Source organism: Grampus griseus (assembly GCF_964374135.1).
Source record: "Grampus griseus genome assembly, chromosome: 6".
NCBI classification, from domain to species: Eukaryota; Metazoa; Chordata; class Mammalia; order Artiodactyla; family Delphinidae; genus Grampus; species Grampus griseus.
This window is the reverse complement of record NC_139000.1, coordinates 4703963-4718740: the sequence shown is the minus strand read 5'-3', so window position 1 is coordinate 4718740 and position 14778 is coordinate 4703963. Positions and strand designations below refer to the sequence as shown.

At 50.9% G+C, this 14778-nt stretch overlaps 1 protein-coding gene across 6 annotated transcripts in view; it reads right to left on the bottom strand.

The window, feature by feature from the left end:
• Positions 1-3564, bottom strand: part of RAPGEF1 (Rap guanine nucleotide exchange factor 1) — a gene marked incomplete at its 5' end in the record, with an annotated part of 140750 nt that extends 137186 nt beyond the window's left edge. For all 6 annotated transcript variants that reach the window (XM_082655755.1, XM_082655757.1, XM_082655753.1 and 3 more), the window contains one exon: positions 3504-3564. In XM_082655755.1, the coding sequence (XP_082511881.1) occupies positions 3504-3564 (61 nt within the window). The remainder of the gene's footprint in view (positions 1-3503) is intronic.
• Positions 3565-14778: the final 11214 nt, after the last annotated feature.

Here is a 14778-nt window from a genome sequence, read left to right as displayed (position 1 = left end):
ATGAAGGAATGGGGCAAAGACTTCAAAGTCCAGGTAAAAAGCAAACGAACACTAAACACGAGTGATTTCTACAAGGAGAGGGATGCAAACTCAAACGTCAACAGTCCAAGTGGGAAGCAGGAATCAGCGCTGGGGCTGGCAGGAGGAGTGGGAGGTCCCCGCCACAGTGGCCTCGTAGGAACAAGTGCCCAGGGTTACTAGAGCTGCTCATTTTCCAAAAGAACCAGAAACCTGAGCTTTGTGAGTCATTTCCTGATTGTTAACTACTGACCATCAATTCTTTCTTTTTTCTCCAAGAACATGTATGGATCACACACAACACATCTATTGCCTGAACCCAGCCCACAGCCACCAGTCTGTCACCTCTGTTCACCAGGCAAGAGAGGTGTTTCAGCTCCAGAAGCATTAAGGCTTCAATTCCCTCCACTTAGTGCATTTACTGGGAGTAAGCATGAGCACACTGAGACCCACCATAACTGCGAACACGCCAGAACCAGGTTCACTGGTCCCCCAAAGTGGCCTCAGCACTGCACACATCTCCCGCCAGTGTGGGTCCTCCAGAGCAAGTCCGTCTTCGTTCCCAGGGAAGCGCCTCTTCTCCTCGCCAGGCCTGCCCGAAAGCTCACCCCGGGAGCTCCCTAATGTGTCTGGCTCCACTCACTCCCCGCCTCCCCATTATCTCTGGAAGACACCAAGGAGCCTCCCCCTCCACTCCAGCATTCTTCCTGGCCTTCCAAATTCAACCCTTCTCCACCAAGCCTAACTGGACTGGTCCAACCGGCTAGCAAGCTGATCCTGTGCCACCCTCTGGAACCCAGACTGTCTTCATCCCCCACCGGGCCCAGAGCAGATAACCGAAGACAGCCAATCTGGTCCCTACAGAAGGGTAGGCCCTCCTAGGAGGGCAGTATGTATGACACCCCCATCCCAGGCAGGCACTGCTCAGTAAGTAAACAGGTTGCAAAGCAGCACAACAGATTCAAAAAGATCTCCCCCAGAGGCTGAAGAGGCTGCGGCTCACGGGAGGTATCAGGTGGGAAGGATGGGCAAGAGTCTAGGGCTGTAAGGGATGCACAAAGTTTTCCTTTACACTCAAAAAAACCTGGGCTCCCTTAAGCCCTGAGAAGTGAAAGCACTGGTCCTATTATCAGAGAGAAGAGATTGTGAACACATGTAAGCAACTCTTCTGCTCAAGTCAACAGAAAATAGCGAAACCTGACAACAATGAGCACTGACTGGGTGTCAGGCTCTATAACTTCCCAAAGACTGCTCACCTGCTAACAGGAGGCGCCACTTCACCTAAGGACCCTTCCTTTAAGAAACACTTTGCGGGTGACTTCACAGTAGGTCCATTTAGAAAACTCCAACAGAAACCGAATGGGAAATCTCATCAAAACGCAAAGTTGAAAGCCACCCACAATGACCAGCAGAAACCACTGAGAAGGTGTACCCCTCATTCCAGAGTGTCCCAGGCTTCCTTGACAGTTGTGTGTGAATCACAGCAGAAGACCTTACACTAGAAGGACAGACCTCCCGCTAGCTCCACGTGACGTGCCATCTCTGGTCTTGCCAACCTCAGCACTTTCAGCTCAGCCGCCTCCCACCACATGCATCTTCCTCCTGAGACTTCCACAACCCCTGCTTGGCCTCTTCCCCCACCTCCAAGTGGGGCACACTCGCCCTCCTCCAGAGCCTTCCCCATGCCCTCAGCGGACAGGCCACCCCTCACCTGTGCCCACGGGCCCCGCCTCCTGCTGCTCCACAGTTCCCGAGGCCTGGCAGCCCAGGGGTGATGCTGGGGCCAGCTCTCCCACCCACAGACAAGCTTCTCCGAAGGCAGGCACCCCTGGCTTCTGCATCTACTACAGCCCCCGGCAGATGGAGGTGCCCAGGGATAACCTGGGCCAAAAAGAACTGGCCTCAGGCCTCCTTTCTCCAGGGAGTAGAGGATGCACGTGACAGCTCATCTGAGAGGGCTGAGCTGGGGAAAGCAGCCCGTGGGGTGGCAGGTGCTTTTCACTGTGCTCTTTTGGCTTTTCGTGATTTACAAATTTTTCAATTATCCTTATAATTAGACAAAACCCTGTTAATGCTATTTTGAAGATAAACCAGCCAAGTTTCCCATCAATACCATTCAGAGACACGACGCATCCTGAGAAACACTGCACACGTTAACCAGAGGTATTTCTGGAACGGCATGTGTGCTGGGAGGAAACTCCTGGTCACTGGACACGGCCCTGGGCCTGAAGAACAGTGAGAGAAACACCCAAGAAGCAGCACCTGAAGCCAAGGGCCCTGCCCCCAAGGAGGGCACCCAGGCTTCCACTCAGAGAGCAGGGCATCAGGGCCCGGCCCGCTGTCCTCTGGCTGGGCGGCCTACGAGAAGCCATTGAGCCCCCAACCCTGTCAAAACCGGGACCACGTTCTCTGTCACAGAGAATCTACGAAGATTTAATAAGACATACGTTTAAGGTGCTCAGCACAGAGCCGGATACACAGAAAACCCTCAAAGAAGGCGACGAAAATTTCCTTCCTGTGCTCAAGCCACAGCCTGCAAGTTACACGGCCGGCTCGGTCCACTTCCGAGGCGCCTCTCCGGAAAGTGTCCTGGTTCAACCTGGGAAACCAGCAACTTCCAAAATCAGTGTAACCTTCCCCCTAAGCTCCCACCTTCCATAGCTTGGCTGCCAAGCTTGGCTGACAAGGTACCAGGTTATGACAACCAGTGATGTCCCCGCTAGGGAGCCCAGGACCGCCCGCCTCCCTCACCTGCGACTCAAGGATGCGCCCTGCAAGGTGTCGCTAATTAAGCTCTGGGCCTCAGATGCACGGCCCGAGTAGAATCTTTGGAGACTCTTATTGCCCGTCTGAGCAAAACCCAGCTAACCGGAAGGCGAGGCTCCGAGATTTCTAAGGAGCACACAAAGGGATGGGGTTGGCATCAAGACTTCTAACCCACCCCCAACCCAACCGGCTCCCCACAAGCCCCGCTTCCAGGGCTCAGCTTGATACCAGAGGAGAGCTCCCCCGCGCCCTGAAAACGCCCAGACACATCCTGCCCGCTTCCTTTGAAGCCTCCGAAGTGGATACTTCTGGTTAAATATAAACTCGAGGCTCATCAGAAATGACACATTTTATGGCTCTGCTCTGTTCACTGCCTGAAAGACGACCGCCCGCCGCCGGGCCACTCGGGCACGCGGCCGCGGTCCCTGCCCCGTCCCCGGTCCCATCCGTTGTCTCAAAGTTAACACCGCGGGCCGAGCAGCGGGCACCTACCGGCCCGGCCGCGGGGCCCTGCGCCGGCACCTCGGCCCCCGCCGGCCGTGCGCCCCGAGGAGCGCCGCGCGGCCCGGCCCGCCGCCCGCCCGAGACGCGCCCCGGCAGGCCCGGCGGCGCTTTCACTTCTGCTCCCGGCGCGGCAACGGGCCCGCGCCCCCCGGGAGCCCGGCCGCCCGGCCGCCCGCCCCGAGCACGGGCCGCCCCGCGCCGGCCGCGCGCCTCACCTGCTTTCTCGATCTTGCCGGACATTTCCGGGCTGCGCCGGAGGCCGAGGCCGCCGCTCATCGGGCCCGCGCCGGGCCGCTGCGGGGCCACAGGCCGGCGCGGCCGCCGCTCGCCTCGGCCCTGGCTCGCCGCGCCTCAGACCCGCGCCGGCATGGCGGGCTCCGCGGGCCGCGGCCTGTGCGCTCGGCCAGCGGCGCCCCAGCCCGCCCGGGGCCGCCGCCGCTCCCGCCGCCAGCCGCCGCCGCTCCGCCTCCTCCGCTCCCGCCGTCGCCGCCGCCGCCGCCGCTTCCCCGGGCCCGCGAGCCGGCCGCAGCGCCGCGCCGCCGCCGCCGCCCGCCCTCTGGCCTCGGCCGCGGCCAGAGCGCCACCTGCCGGGCGGCTGCCGCGCCGCCGCGAGCTCAGCGCCCCCTGCCGGCCCGGAGTCTCCAAGCCAGGGCGAGGGACCCACCCCCTCGACCCCACCCCCCACAACCGGCCTGCACCTGGGACTCAGCGTCCCCCGCCCGCGCGGAGCCTCCACGCCAAGGCCTGGAGTTGGACACCACCCCAGACTCAGCCTCCTCTGCCGTGGAACCCGAGTCTCCAGCTCAAAGCCTGAGTCTGATCCCAACCAGGACTCAGCTTGCCCTGCTGGCTGAAAGCCAGCCACTGAGACTCCCCCGAGACTCAGCCACCTCCCCTCTCCCCCGGCTGCTGGCCTGTAGTCTCCATACCATGGCTTGGGACTGACACCCCAATCCAGGGTTCAGTGCCCTCCCCCGCCCAGAGCCTGGCATGCCCCCTGACAACTTGGAACACAGAGCTCCCACCCAAACTCTAGCCTCCATGCCAGGCCTATGACTGACGCCACCCAGGATTCAGAGCCCCTTGATGGGCCATAGTTCATGGCAAGGCCTGGGACCAATCCCCGCTCCGTCCCTCCATCTGGGTCTCGGCAGCCCCTGCTGCTGAGTCACCTGGCCAGTGCTCCCTGCCCTCCCAGAGGCTCCAGGCCGGGGACTGACCTGACCTGTCCCCTTACCTGAGACTCAGCAGCCCCTGACGGCAGGAGCCACCTGGCCAGGTCAGGGCCAGACTCCCCTGCAGGTTCAGTGTCCCCAGAGGCCCAGAGTCTCCCTGCCAACGTCTGGGTCCAACCCATTAGGACACAGCGACCCCTGCCTGCTCTACTCTTTTGACCCCCAAATGGGGACCAGGCTATCCTCCAGCCTGGGTCTCAGCTGTGGGCCTTTTCTAGCATGGTGACGAGTTCAGAAAAAGTCACTGGTTTAAGAATCAAAGATCCTACTTAGGGCTAGGCACTGTGTGAGCTGCTATGGGTCCTACAAAAATGTGCACGATTGATTCTTCCCTCCAAAGAGTTTGTAACTTGGGGAGTCAAAGTTAAATCATATAATGCAAGTATAAATAACAACAAATTTTAGTAACACAAGGGATGTTCACATCCTGCCCCCTGCTCGCTATTCTTGGCCCAAGATGGAGTGCAAAGAAGTAACACAAAACAAATTCGGTTTTCCCTCCTGTTTCCCTCAGATAAATAATCTGGTGATGGGAACAGGGTTTGGAAGAGGTGGAGGGAGAAGGAAAGGTAATTGACGTTGCAAAGATTCCTGTTCGCATCTGCCGGCACACTCTGGCGGGCCCGCTGATTCTGTAACTGAGAGCTGGCCCTGGGTGGCGGCCAAATTTCCAGAGTCCTCAGTTCCAGCTCTCTAGGGGTCAAAGGCAAAGCCAAAGATTGACAAATTCGTCTCTCTTTTCGAGCTGATGAATGGCTGCTCTGAGCCAGAGCCACACTGCTCAGCTCTCATGGCAGCTGCATCATCAGGCAAAACTGGCCCTTGGCCCCAGACCACCTCTCCCCCCACTCCCAAAGCCGTCCCCAATTCTTCTAGGCTTCTGAGTCAGTCTTTTAGGTCCAAAAGTCTGGGTGCAAAGCAGAAAATCAGTCTGAATAGTAGGCCCAGTCAGGGGTTCGTGAGAGTGGAACCAAATATATTCAATAAATCATGACATATCAAATGACGAGACATTTTCAAACAATAAAGTACTTTATAGGGACTTCCCTGGTGGCGCAGTGGTTAAGAATCCACCTTCCAATGCAGGGGACGCAGGTTCGATCCCTGGTCAGGGAACTAGATCCCACACGCATGCCACAAAGGAGACGGTGAGTCGCAGCTAAGGAGCACACATGCCGCAACTTAAGAAGCCGGTGAGCTGCAACTAAGGAGCCTGCCTGCCGCAGCTAAGACCCAACATGACCAAAATAAATAAATAAAATAATATTTTTTAAAAAAGTACTTTATAAATGGACATTACTGTTAATAAGGGTCATGGAGCTTATGTAATAAAGGTTATTCATCAAAGATGTTTATAGCTATAATAGAACACATGCAAGGTAATGAAAGCAAACAGATTCCTACAGCTTTGTTCTTCCTACCTTACAGCCTTCTCTCATGCTGCTCTTTTTGTCTAGAATATGCTCTCTCCCTCCTCTGTACCTGGCTAATTCCTAGTCATCTTTCACTTCTCAGTTTAACTGCCACTTCTACGGGAAACCCTTCCCTGACACCCCACCCCCACCCCATTAGGGCCAGTTCCCTGTACTGGTCAGGATGCTGGATTTCACTGTCAGAAACCCAGTTAAGCTCAGTTAGGGCAAAAAGGGAGTTTGTTGGACATCATAACTAGCAAACCAGGGTTACAGCCAGGACCAACAGCTACCTCTAGGCTCTGAAACTACGACATCACTCCTCTGCGTTGGCTCTATTCCCAACTGATCTCTCTCTGTGCAGTGGCTGAATTGGGTACCAGCTGACTCTCCTTAGCCTAGTTTGAGTCACATGCCTGTCGCTGAGCCAATGACTGCAGGTGGGGGGTGGGGGAGTAGGGTGCATAAATCGGCCAGGCCTGAGAATTGCACCAAATGCAAGAAACATGGGGAATGGATGCCACAGAACCAGCAACTGGGAGTGGGGACGGGTGATTCTCAAAGCAATATCTGGAGAAGAGATGCTGATGAGGCAAAATCCATGGACATTCATCTTGGCATCGTGGAGGGTTAAGAGCCTTGCAGAATCCTATATGTCTCCTTGATAGCACACACCTCCATACAGTTCTTTAATTTCTTGTATCTGTTTAATGTCTGTCCCCTTCAGGACACTGTGAGCTCCTACAAGCATGGACTGTCTCATTTGTACCCATGGGATTTTAATTTATGGAGGTGACTGAGTGACAACAAGGAGAGGCCAACGCCGTTGAGAGGAGAATTTATTACTTACATTTCCTGAGAGAAGGGGGCACACCACACCATGCGGGACCACATGGGGAGCACCAGGGTGGTCAGGAAGCAGAAGCAGGAGTGAGGGGAAAGCTTAGGACAGAGTCTTTATTGGGTTTTTTTTCAGGAAAGGCAAGGCAGGGCAGGGTAAACAGTTTAGGATTGACTAGTGTGAATAATTCCAATGGGCTCTGGAAAAAGGGGTGCACTCTAGTTCTGGCCCTGGGATAACCTAGGGCAGAGGAAATATTGGTGTGGTGTGTGAGAGTTATATAACAGATACAAGAAATGAGAGAACCATATGAAGGCAGGCATGTCCTCTCATAAGGTGACTGGGGATGGGTTGGTGTGCATCTGAAACGTGTGCTCCCTCACCTATCTCTAAGAATTGGCTAGATTCTCCCAAGCCAGCAAGACTTTTAAGATGTCAAAACTTCATGAGACAGACATGGAAAACAAACTTATGGTTACCAAAGAGGACGGGGAGAGGGAGGGATAAATTAGGAGTTTTGGATTAACATATATACACTACTGTATATAAAATAAATAACCAAAAGGACCTACTGCATAGCCCAGGGAACTATACTCAATATATATGTGTGTGTGTGTGTATGTGTGTGCATAACTGAATCACTTTGCTGCACATCTGAAACTAACACAACATTGTAAATCACCTATACTTCAATTAAAAATAAATAAATAAGTAAATATAAAAATAAAATTTCAATGTAAAAAAAACACATCATAAGATACAGAAAATGAAAAACACTATTAGTACTAGGACCATGTCTGGCTTATGTACGTGGCAGCAACACAGGGAGGGAACTCAATCAGTACCTGCAAGGGTGCTTCTGGTCCCTCTCCCAACAGTCCAGCGAAGGATGAACCAGATGACCACTACACAGCTCTGCAGAATCCACGGTGGAAGGGACAGCGAGGTGGCCAGGAGCCTGCTAAGAGAGGCTTTTTAAGAAGGGGCTTTTGGGGCTTCCCTGGTGGCACAGTGGTTAAGAATCCCCCTGCCAATGCAGGGGACGCTGGTTTGATCCCTGGCCCAGGAAGATCCCACATGCCACGGAGCAACTAAGCCCGTGCGCTACAACTACTGAACCCACGTGCCACACCTACTGAAGCCTGCACGCCTAGAGCTTGTGCTCCTCAACAAGAGAAGCCACCGCAGTGAGAAGCCCACGCACCGCAACGAAGAGTAGCCCCCACTCGCCGCAACTAGACAAAGCCCGCTTGCAGCAACGAAGACCCAACACAGCCAAAAATAAATAAATAAATAGATAAATAAATAAATAAATACAGCCAAAGGAGACTGGTGGCTCCAGGGCTCATCTCAGATTGGATTGTTGACAATCACTTCACACGTACCTGCCTGAACTCCCCAACCACATGGTCAGTTCCCTGAGGACAGAGATGATGTCTTCACTACATCATTATTGCAGATCAGAAGGGGAGGTGGAGTCCATTAATAATAGTAGCAATGGTATGAGGGCTGCTTGCGGCTGGTCACTGCTTCAACCCTCACAGTAATCCTGGGAGGGTGGGATCTAGATCAGGGAGTATTTGTTTGGTCATATGTTACAGATACCAATTTAATAATGGCTCGGCGAAAAGAATTTATTAGAAAGCACGCAGGTGTCTCACGGGTAGAACCGAAGGGCAGGAAGTGCAATACCTCACCGGCACCTGAACTGCCCACACGGCCCCTTATCCGGCCACCCCCAAGGTCCCTTCCTCTCCCACCTCAGCTAACAGACCAGACCCATGAAGGATGCTCATTCCCAAACCTGAGTTCCAAGACAGATGATCGGATTGGCCCAGCTCCAGTCAGAGGCTCACCCCCGGTCCAATCGGGGCTGGCCAGGTGGATAGGGTTACACAGTCCAAACAGCTGCTAGGGTCTAACCCTCCTGGTCTGGTGAAGGAGGGCAGCCACGTCCATCTTCTCCACTCCCTGGGCTGAGCGGGTTACACAGAGACACACTTCTAGTAAGTAGTCAGTCTGCTCCACACTTTTTTTTTTTTTAACTTTATTCCCCCCAGGCTCATGTTTTAACCACTGTGCTACAACTTCCCTAACCCAGACTTCTCTTTAGGTACCCCACAGTATTTTACATGATGCTCCGTATTTGTTCAGTTCAGTTCCATTCCATTCACATAGATGGCATGTCCTCAGCGTCCTGGCCTCATGAGAAAAACAAAGACAAACAAGATCTGGTTCCTGGTCTCCAGGAGCTCCACGGGAATTGGGGGTGGAACTCTCAGTCCCCAACAAACTCTTCTATGAGACTGGCTATGATGAACATTCCAGTGGGGGGTGCCCACCATGTTGTCTGGGTGTGAGGGTATTCATCCCGATTCAGAGCACCAGGAAAGTCCAAATAGAGGAGACAAATGTTTTAGTGACTTTAGAGGACATTAGTGATTTTGTTTTCATTGAGATTTTGCTCATTATTCATTCCTGTGAGCATGAGTTCCCCCACACTCCCCCATGCCCCCAAATGGTTTAACCCCAGATCTGGTTGCCGTGCTCGGGAGACTGGGGAAGTGTCCACATACACCCTCAAAAAGGTGGGGACAGATGTCTGGGTCATCACTCCGTGATCTAAATGTGGTATCTCCCAGACTGATCCCAGCAGAGCAGGCAGTACATTGGCTTCACGGTACTTTGGCCTTTTCTCGGGCAAGTTAACAGACTTCTTGCTCTGGGTGCTCGAAAGCTAGTATGAAACACACGCATTTTCAATCCTGACACATAAGGTAACCACAGCCTCGAGGATCCGATTAAAATGGGATGGTTGAGACCATAGCTGAAGCCCGCCAGTGTGCGAGGCCTGGGTGCTGTCATTTTCTTTCTTTTTTTAAAAAAATTTATTTATTTTTGGCTGTGTTGGGACTTCGTTGCTGCACACGGGCTTTCTCTAGTTGTGGCGAGAGGGGGCTACTCTTCTTTGCGGTGCACGGGCTTCTCACTGCGGTGGCTTCTCTTGTGGAGCATGGGCTCTAGGTGCACGGGCTTCAGTAGTTGTGGCACGCAGGCTTAGTAGTTGTGGCTCGTGGGCTCTAGAGCGCAGGCTCAGTAGCTGTGGCACACGGGCTTAGTTGCTCCGCAGCATGTGGGATCTTTCTGTACCAGGGCTCGAACCCTTGTCCCCTGCATTGGCAGGCGGATTCTTAACCACTGCGCCACCAGGGAAGCCGTGCTGTCATTTTCTTAAACAGTTCAGCAAACGTTACACATGGCCTGCTGAAGGAGGAAATTATGCAAGAAATGTAGTAAATGGCGACTAGCAAATAGCAGAAGCACACAAAACACACATCTCTCCTGCCCCCTAGTGAACATTTAAATTTCTAAACTCTGTTGGTTCAAAGCCATTTTTTTAAAAACATCTTTATTGGAGTATAATTGCTTTACAATGGTGTGTTAATTTCTGCTGTATAACAAAGTGAATCAGCTATACATATACATATATCCCCATATCTCCTCCCTCTTGCGTCTCCCTCCCATCCTCCCTATCCCACCCCTCTAGGTGGTCACAAAGCACAGAGCTGATCTCCCTGTGCTATGCGGCTGCTTCCCACTAGCTATCTGTTTTACATTTGGTAGTGTATATATGTCCATGCCACTCTCTCACTTCATCCCAGCTTACCCTTCCCCCTCCCTGTGTCCCCAAGTCCATTCTTTATGTCTGCATCTTTCTTCCTGCCCTACCCATAGGTTCTTCAGAACCTTTTTTTTTTTTTAGATTCCATATATATGTGCTAGCATACAGCATACAGTATTTGTTTTTCTCTTTCTGACTTACTTCAGTCTGTATGACAGTCTCTAGGTCCATCCACCTCACTACAAATAACTCAATTTTGTGTCTTTTTATGGCTAATATTCCATTGTATATATGCGCCACATCTTCTTTATCCATTCATCTGTCGATGGACACTTAGGTTACTTCCATGTCCTGGCTACTGTAAACAGAGCTGCAATGAACATTGTGGCACATGTCTCTTTTTGAATTATGGTTTTCTCAGGGTATATGCCCAGTAGTGGGATTGCTGGGTCGTATGGTAGTTCTATTTTTAGTTTTTTGGGGAACCTCCATACTGTTCTCCATAGTGGCTGTACCAATCTACATTCCCACCAACAGTGCAAGAGGGTTCCCTTTACTCCACACCCTCTCCAGCATTTATTGTTTGTAGATTTTTTGATGATGGCCATTCTGACTGGTGTGAGGTGATACCTCACTGCAGGTTTGATTTGTATTTCTCTAATGATTAGTGATGTTGAGCATCCTTTCATGTGTCTGTTGGCAATCTGTATATCTTCTCTGGAGAAATGTCTATTTAGGTCTTCTGCCCATTTTTGGATTGGGTTTTTTGTTTTTTTGATACTGAGCTGCAAGAGCTGCCTGTATATTTTGGAGATTAATCCTTTGTCTGTTGCTTCATTTGCAAATATTGTCTCCCATTCTGAGGGTTGTCTTTTCGTCTTGTTTATGGTTTCCTTTGCTGTGCAAAAGCTTTTACGTTTCATTAGGTCCCATTTGTTTATTTTTGTTTTTATTTCCATTTCTCTAGGAGGTGGGTCCGAAAGGATCTTGCTGTGATTTACATCATGGAGTGTTCTGCCTATGTTTTCCTCTAAGAGTTTTATAGCGTCCAGTCTTACATTTAGGTCTTTAATCCATTTTGAGTTTATTTTTGTGTATGGTGTTAGGAAGTGTTCTAATTTCATTCTTTTACATGTAGCTGTCCAGTTTTCCCAGCACCGCTTATTGAAGAGGCTGTCTTTTCTCCATTGTATATTCTTGTCTCCTTTATCAAAGATAAGGTGACCATTTGTGCGTGGGTTTATCTCTGGGCTCTCTATCTTGTTCCATTGATGTATATTTCTGTTTTTGTGCCAGTACCATGCTGTCTTGATTACTGTAGCTCAAAGCCATTTTTAAGAAAAGCAAAGTAATATTATTTTACAAATCTTTAAGTGTGGTTTTTTAAAAAAATATTTATTTATTTAGGCTGCGCTTGGTCTTAGTTGTGGCATGTGGGATCTTTAGTTGCGGCATGCAGACTCTTAGTTGTGGCATGCATGTGGGATCTAGTTCCCCGATCGAGGATCGAACCCTGGCCCCCTCCATTGGGGGCACGAAGTCTTACTAGAGCACCAGGGAAGTCCCATACAAATCTTTAAGTGTTAATCACAGAAAATACGTGCCATCATTTTGAAAAATAACATACAGACATATAAAGTGAAAGTCTCCCTTTCACTCATGAGAGGGAACGGCTTAATACATCCTTCCAGACTTTTCCATATTAAAAATATATCCATGCACATACTTTTCTTTTTTATACGCATCGGTTTAAAAGGTACATATCAGTTGGTGCAACCGAGGCTGGCTAGATGCTCACCAAGCCCACCTACTGGCGTACAGCTAGACGACATCTCCCAGGCTCCCCTGTGGTGAGGAGTGGCCATATGCTCAAGGGTGGACAATGGAATATGGTTGAAGTAATGATTGTCACTTCCATGCCCAGCCCATAAAAATCTCCCACACCTGATCCTCTACTCTCTCTCTTCTCCTTCTGCTGTGATGAAGGATGGAAGATGGAAGGAGTCTGGGTCCCTGAATGGCTGCCTGGAGCAGAGCAATGCTCCCCCTCATGGACCTGCATGGGACTGGAGATGTCGATAGATAGATAGATTTTTTTAAAAAAACAACGTGCTATCATTTTACATATATATGTAGGTGTATATATATATATATAGAGAGAGAGAGAGAGAGAGATTGAACATCTTTAATGCCAATACATATAAATCTTCCTGATACTTTTTAACAGCTGTGCAGCACTCCACTGTATGGATGTACCAGCATGTATTAAGCATCCTCTTCTTTTTTTTTTTTTTGGCAGCACCGCAGCACCATGTGGGATCTTAGTTCCCTGACCAGGGATCAAACCTATGCCCCTTGCATTGGAAGTGTGGAGTCTTAACCACTGGACCACCAGGGAAGTCCCTAAGCATCCTCTTCTTGATGGGCACATGTTGTTTCCAATTTTTTAAAGTTATGAACAAAACTGCAATAAATATCAAGGTCAGTATGTCTTGCTCATTCATGTTATTATTTCTGCAGGGCAGGTTCTTATTCCCTATTGTTTTAGATAAGGATACAGAAATACAACAACCTGGGCAGTGGAGAATGACCTGGAATAGTTACATTTGGTTATGGCATGCGTTTGGAGAGGTAGTAGAGTGTGGTGTTTCAGATCCTGGAAGAAAGAAAGAACCAGGTCCAAGTTCTGGTCCTGCTCCTTGCTAAGCAACCTTATACAAGTCACTTAACCTCTCTAAGCCTCAGTTTACTCATCTGTGAAATGAGGGTAATGCTGGTGCCTGCCTCATATTGGTGTACCTGTAAAATGGGGATATGAGTACCTATCTCATAAACTGATCAAGGTCCAATGATGAAGGAAGGAAGGAAGGACAGTGACCCCTGAAGGATGGATACAAATGAAGCGAGCCTTAAGATTGTTCCAGCTTAATGCCTGGAGAGAGTTTCCAGGCCGCAGTGCAGGGAAGGGCGACCCAGGCAGAGCCCGGCAGACTCCCTGAGTTGAGGAACAATGCTGAGAGTCTGGGGAGAATAAGGTAGCCAGAGTTCACAGGACAGAGGGGAGATGCACAAGGAACTGCAGGGCTACCTTGTAAAACTTGGTGTGGGGGGAACAGAGCAGGGGAAGAGGCAGGAAAGGGCTTAGTCACACGTGTCCACTTTCTCCTTCTAAATTGAGCAACTCCTCCTGGAGGTGGGGGGTGCAGGAGCAGAGAGAGGCTACGAGTGTTATGCTATCTGAGCTCTCTCCATCTAGAAGGAAAGAGTGGTGTAGAAATGAAGAAGCAATGCTGTCGACACGCATACCTCAAAGGTCTCCTCCTGGCTCTGGGATTATTCTGAGAGGTGAGTCTGGACCCTCCTTTCCTCTACCTGTCCCCCTGTCGCAGGATCCGCTTGCTCAGTGGGCCATTTGCTATTGTCTTGGTTGATTATTTACCTTGCTGAATAACAAACTATCTCCGGATTTAATAGCTTAAATCTCTGCAGCTCTTGGGTACCAGCAAGAGTTCGCCTAGACAGCCTGCATCTGATCTCAGTGGCATCAGTCAGGGTCAGGGTTTGGAGGATTCACTTACAAAGTGCCTTCTTCAGGAACGTGTTGGACCTCAGTGCTCCTCGACCACTCTCTTTGTCTCCACATGGCTCGGGTTTCTTACAGAACAGCGGTCTTGGAAAACATGCACTAGGAACATGGTGGCTGGCCTCTGAGAGCCTGGAAGCAGCAGCTACCAGGACAGTTAAGGGCCACTCCTGGACCTGGCGGGGCATGCCTTCCATCCCTGCATTCTATTGGTCAAGCCTTCCATCCCTGCGTTCTATTGGTCAAGCCTTCCATCCCTGCATTCTATTGGTTAAGCCTTCCATCCCTGTGTTCTATTGGTCAAGTCTTCCATCCCTATGTCCTATTGGTCAAACTTTTCATCCCTATGTCCCATTGGTCAAACCTTCCATCCCCACGTCCTATTGGTCAAAGCAGTCACAGGGTCCACCCATATTCAAGGGGGTGGAGCAATGGACTGCACTGGTTTGTGGGGGATGCCAAGGTCACTAAAAAGGACCACCTGGGATGGAAGATGATGTTGTGAGCATTTTTGGGAGGTTAATCTGCCCTAGCCCCTGCTTCCAACCCCGTGTGTATGCCTCCTGGAGTCTCCAGCTCAGACTTTGTCCTGAGTGTCCACGGCCTGCTGAACACCTGCCCAGGCTGTCTTGTAGGCAGCTCAGACTCAAATGTCCAAACCTGGACTCAGCCTTTCAGCCCCTAAACCTGCTTCTCCTCCAGGGTTTCCTATTCAGGAAATGCCACCTCCTTCCATGGGTTGCCCAGTTCAGAAGCCTGGGCGTCCATCTTGCCTCTGCCTTCTTTCAACCCCCATT